This window comes from Barbatula barbatula (assembly GCF_947034865.1).
Source record: "Barbatula barbatula genome assembly, chromosome: 9".
Taxonomy (NCBI): domain Eukaryota; kingdom Metazoa; phylum Chordata; class Actinopteri; order Cypriniformes; family Nemacheilidae; genus Barbatula; species Barbatula barbatula.
In genome coordinates, this window is record NC_136772.1 from 763,046 (window position 1) to 769,271 (window position 6,226).

Genomic DNA, 6,226 nt, shown 5'->3' on the forward strand with positions numbered 1-6,226 from the left:
TTGAAAACTCATCACTATAACCGACACGTGATGTTTTGTGATCTAATGCAGTGACTGTCAGAAAAGCACGTTTAGGCTGCTGTATAGTGTGCATTTCACTCTTTCATTGAGGCAGGTGCAGGTTGCATGTTTATAAAATGCAGCTTTATTTTATACGTCACCAACATCATCATCATTAGCATACATGGCAGATCTGATCTCTCTCTCTCTCTCTCTCCTCCCACATTTGTGGGCTGTAGCTGCGAGTCCTCGCGCTGTAACTGTATTCAGAGGGATAAATGTCGCCTGTCGGAACATCATCCTCATCATCATCACTGGCTCTGCGACCACGACACGACGCGATGAATAACCAATAAATGCATCAAAAGCGGAACTGGAAAATAAAATCTTTCCAGATGAGATTCTCGTTTTGCTCTGCGGTCCATGCGGGTAAGATAACATTTACATTAACACTTACTGAGTAAATAATCTTGATTTTATTCACGATTGCTAAATGATTGACAGTTATCAGTGATGAGAAAGCAAGAGAGAGAGAGAGAGAGAGAGAGATATGTGATAGCACTGTCGGAAACTCATATACAGTAAATAGACATAAAACGGACAGTAGCCTATATAGGCTATTGTATAAATCAATGTCGATGATAAAATGAAATATAGGACTGTTAATTGTGTTTTTATTCTCTATTTGTGTGTGTGTGTGGGGGGGGGGGGGGTGGAGAGAGAGATAAGTGACGATTAACGTCGTTCAACTTTATTTTCACGCCTGTTTCAGTCATGTCATATGTGATCGGTCTGTAATAGTCAGATGTAAGTGACAGTATGATGTCCCATAATATTTCAGATTATTTATGTGTTATTGAGCCAGAACTGTTGCGTTAAAGCAACACCGTTTTATATCTTTCATGCATTTAATATTCGCCTACTAGTCTACAGTTATGTTTTAATACTTATTTTATAAGATCTCAGTGCTTGTCAACAGACTGAGCACCGGGTGGTGACCCAGCGTGGTCAAACATTAAAATATTATGAATATTGCTTGTATATATTCATGTAATTCACTCTACAGACACATTTTCACCAGTTGACCTGTGCATGATGTAGTCTGGGTTAAAAAAGTCAAACATCATCACATATTTTAGTTTTAGTTTTCATTAAAGAATTTTATTCTCGGCTGCTAATGAAAGATTTTTTATCTCTTTGAATATAAGATTTTGCCATCCTGAATTTGTAATATGTGACCCTGGACAACAAAACCAGTCTTTTAAGATTTTTACATCATCTGAAAGCTGAATAAATAAACTTTCCATTGATGTGTGATGTGTTAAGATCGGACAATATTTGGCCGAAATACAACAATTAAAATCTCTGGAACATGATGGATCAAAAACATCTAAATACTGAGAAAATCACCTTTAAAGTTGTGGTCCTTAGCATAGCATATTACTCACAAAAATTTAGTTTTAATATACTTACGATAGGAAACTTACAAAATATCTTCATGGAACACGATCTTTACTTAATGTTATATTGATTTTTGGCATAAAAGAAAAGCATATGATGGGTTTTTGCCCAAAAAATTCCCCTGCTTCATATATGACTGGTTTTGTTGTCCAGGATCGCATATTGTTAGTTGCATTAAATTGTTCAGCATTGTAAAATGTGACCATATGTCTTTGTTCTTCCTGTGCATTTGTGTCTTTGTCTTCTAACTAAAATGTACATGTTTGTTTTTTGTCTCTCTTTAGGTAACAGAACACATCTCTCATCGACAAACATTCATCGTCATAAACATGCATATGTGGATATTGGCCATATCGTCTTTTGCAACGTGTTTCAGCTTCATTAAGATGTTTGATGTTTATGGAGATATATGTAGAGGTCTGTGCGTTTGTGAGGAGAGAGACGGGATTCTGACAGCCAGCTGTGAAAACAGAGGAATAAACAATCTGTCGAATGTCACGCCTTTACAGCTGACTTCATATCATCTTCTGCTCGTTGGGAATCTGCTGAAGAAAATCTCACTCGATGATTTTGTTAGTTATGAGGGACTCACCATTTTACATCTAGGAAACAACGATATATCGGAGCTCGAACCCGGGGCGTTTAATGGACTCCAGGGATTAAAGAGACTGCATCTGAACAATAATAAAATCGAGGCGATAAATGACGATACGTTTCTTGGACTCGAGAGTTTGGAGTATCTACAGATGGACTACAATTACATTAGCCACATTGAACCCAAAGCCCTGAGCAGATTACATCATTTGGAGGTTTTTATTCTGAACGACAACCTGCTGTCTGCTCTGCCGTTCAACGTTTTTCAGTCAGTTCCTTTGACTCATCTCGACCTCAGGGGGAACCAACTCAAAGTGCTTCACTACAACGGCCTCCTGGAACACCTGAGTCGTATCGTGGAGCTCCAGCTGGAAGAAAACCCGTGGAATTGCTCTTGCGAACTCATTGCCCTCAAAGCTTGGCTGGAGAGCATCTCTTACACGCCTTTAGTAGGAGATGTGGTGTGCGAGACGCCTTTTCGGCTGCACGGACGAGACCTGGACGAGATTTCCAAACAGGAGCTGTGTCCCCGGAGAGCCATCGCTGAATATGAGATGCGAGCAGAGCCGGCTCACAGCACTGAGGTCCTTTACAAAACCGCGACGGTGAGGGCGGCCTTCGCGTCCTCAACTGTCTTACGACCGACGAAAAGCAGCCGTTTGTCCGGGAAGCTACGCGTCAAACCCACTTCACGCTCGACCCCCGGCAAACCGCAGAACTACGGGCTGATGTTGGCCTACCAGACGAAATCTCCAGTGTCCCTGGACTGCCCGAGCACGTGCACCTGCAATCTCCAAATCTCAGATTTGGGTTTGAACGTTAACTGTCAAGAGAGGAAGATCGAGAGCATTTCCGATCTCAACCCCAAACCATACAATCCCAAAAAAATGTACCTGACTGGGAATTACATCTCTTCTGTGTGCAGTTCGGACTTCGGCGGATCTACGGGGTTAGATTTGCTTCACCTGGGCAACAATCGTATAACCGTCATTCATGACCAAACGTTCGGTCAGCTGATACATCTGAGAAGACTTTACCTAAACGGAAACCTGTTAGAGCACCTCACCGAGGATATGTTCTACGGCCTACAAAGCCTTCAGTTTCTGTATCTGGAATATAATGTCATCCGAGAGATAGCGGCGGACGCCTTTCATCAAGTGCCAAATCTTCAGCTGCTTTTCCTCAACAACAACCTCCTCAAGACGTTACCAGTGGGAATCTTCGATGGTTTAACTCTAGCTCGGCTGAGTCTGCGCAGCAACCACTTTCGCTCTCTTCCCGTTGGCGGGGTGTTAGAAGAGCTAACGTCGCTTGTGCAAATAGATCTGTTCGAGAACCCGTGGGATTGCTCATGTCTCGTTTTGGACATGAAGAGCTGGTTGGAGCAGCTCGGCGCTGGCACCGTGGTGAACAGCGTCATCTGCGAATCTCCGCTGATGCTCTCGGGAGAAGATGTGCGGCATCTTCGCTCCTCTCATCTCTGCCCAGAAAACTCAAACGTCGAGTCTTCCGACGAGCCGCCCTCAGAGGACTACATTCCTGGCAGTACCATCACCTTAGAAACAGCCTTGGATTATGACACGCAGTCTCCTGCAGTGCCTCTCTCAGTTCTCATTCTCGCTTTACTGCTCATTTTTATATTATCGGTTTTTGTTGCCGCCGGGCTCTTTGCTGTCATCATGAAACGCCGCAAAAAGTCTGAACGCTTGGCTTCGCTTAACGCCACCACCAGCTCCTTTAATGCCATTTACGAAGATAGGATGGCGGGAAAGTCTAGGACCTCAGCAGGCCACATGTACGAGTACACACCACCTGTGATCGAGAGCGTTGTCAAACACCTCCCCTACAGTCCCGGTGAGGGAAATGAATTGAAGAGTTACAGAGACTTTGAGGAACTCAGAGCGCTGGCGGCCGGCTCAGATGAAGAGGTGAGGAGCAATGCCATAAGCTCAGAGTTCAGCGCGAGCGCGGGCACTCCGGATGCCCTCAACAGACACTCCCCGCTTTTAGATGACAACTACTTTTATAGAGATATTCTAGCCAGGGACCAGCAGGCATCTTACGGGGCAGGTTTAGCATGCAAACACGGCCCGCCAGACCTTGATGCCCGACATAAATGCATGAATCCAGGCAGAATACAGCAGGTGTACTGCACGACACCCGCCGGCATCTACACAGAGCCCGGGCGAAGTGAATACTGGGAACTGAAAGCAAAGCTGCATTTTGAACCCGACTACCTGGAGGTTCACGAGAAGAGAACAACCTTCACCCAGCTTTGAAGTACAGGTGTCCTAATGTTCTTTCAATTTTGATGTTTCAAAGAAATGCATGTTTTGCGTAAATAAAGTCTATTTTTGTACTTTTGGACGTTATTTTTATGACAATTTCTCACCCAAATATAGCAAAATTGTAATAGTCATTATTTCCCTCTTACGTTGGGGTAAAATAAATACGTCTTTGTGAGATTCACCTCAAATTCTCATAGATGTGGTGTATATATTCAAAAGTTCTGTCTATATCAGTGTCGTTTATCATGTTGTGAGAATATAAGCATGACATCTGACTTTATAGGAATAGTTCATCTTCAAAATGAAAATTCTGTCATAAGTTACGAGCACGCTCGTCATTTCAAACCTGCATGGCTCTCTTTCTTCTGGGGCACAAATGTTGGTAACAGAAATCCGTTGGTGCCCATTGACGTGCATTGTGTCCATACAATAGAAGTGAATTGGCTACCAACATTTTTCTAAATATCTTTTGTGTTTTGCAGAAGAAAGAAATGACAACAGGGTGAGCAAACAGTGACAAAATTTTCATTACGAAGTTGAACTAATGTCGCTTTTTTCTTTTATAAAAAGAGACAATCTTTTTGTTAATACTCTTATTTGTGTATGTCAACATATTTCCATGGTTTTCATAAATTATACAGATGTGTTCATGTCATGCATCAGTCCGGCAAATCTTTGCACTTTTGCACAACTGTTTAAATTATATTGAGGACATATTTTGTCAAATTTATATCAACAAATTTTGGACAATGTTAAAAACAGGGTGAAAGTGTTTTATTTGAATTTTTTTTTTATCTGAATATGCTTTTAATACGTCCTTTCTCTACGATGCTTATGCAGTAAAAGCACAACATGTATAGCCGCTGTGCAATACTGTCAACTCCCTTTAAATGTTTTTTGGCATTTGAACGCCCACGTCAGCTAATGAGAAACGCCATGAACGCGTGGTGGGAGATGACAACTACAGGGATGGAGTGTATAAGCCAAATATGAAGTTCCTGCCCCCTCACTATTCCAATTTCCATCAGGTCTGTGATGTGTGACTCGTAAAGGAAACAACAATCCAGTCCTTCTTTCACGAGAGGTCTTGAAATTCTGCAGATGCCATTTCATGCAGGGCTTTAGGCGGACGGAAGACATTGTTATGCAAAAACAGTACAGTCGCTGCAGTGGATAAATGTTTCTTCTTGTTTTTGTTACTTGTATAAAAATCAAAGCTAATGTTGACAGTAACTAGTAAAGTCGCTGTCATGACTGCATTGCCGCTGTGTCATGTTGAAGTTCATTTCTGCGTGAGCTGAAGGCAGTGTTGCTAAACATGTCTCGCTTTTGTGTTACAGAATCTCGTATGTATGGAACAGATGGCCTTGAATTCAATTTTCAAATAACAGAGATTCTTGTTAAAATCCAAGGGCGGGATTGAAACCAAATCTGTTGAGCCAAACGAAAACAATATTAAGATATTTCACGTACTGCAGCTCATTTGTGCAAATGCAGGAAAGATAAACATGTTGTGACTCTGAACGCAGGAAAATTTGTTTGATCAGATGTTGCTCTTTCATAGCTCTGAAAATTTGATGGAGTCTTTCTTTGAATGTCTCAGATATTTCTCTTAAAAGTGGGAGAAATGAAAAGAGAATCAAGTGAGAGTGTAATTGTTGAAACACACGAAGACTCTGGAGGTGTAAAATGAAAGTAGACTGAAGAGGTGAAATAATCTGGAATGCGATGAGAAATGTTTGAGTTCATCTCGAGATCTTCACTAATATTGACTTTTGATTGCAGACGAGACAAATCTGAGCTCAGTTTTAAACAATGTTGACATCTCTTCTCAAACTGAGACGTTTTTGCAGACTAAAGCAAAAGTTTCTACTTGCTCACAT

The 6,226-nt window shown here is 41.7% G+C and overlaps 1 protein-coding gene across 1 annotated transcript; it reads left to right on the forward strand.

Annotated features, from left to right (window-relative positions):
• The first annotated feature begins 264 nt into the window (after nt 1-264).
• On the forward strand, nt 265-4,413 carry slitrk5b (SLIT and NTRK-like family, member 5b). Its single transcript, XM_079463656.1, has 2 exons — nt 265-429; nt 1,746-4,413. Exons 1-2 carry the CDS (start codon nt 424-426, stop codon nt 4,332-4,334), a joined length of 2,595 nt encoding a protein of 864 aa, XP_079319782.1. The 5' UTR covers nt 265-423; the 3' UTR covers nt 4,335-4,413.
• Nucleotides 4,414-6,226: the final 1,813 nt, after the last annotated feature.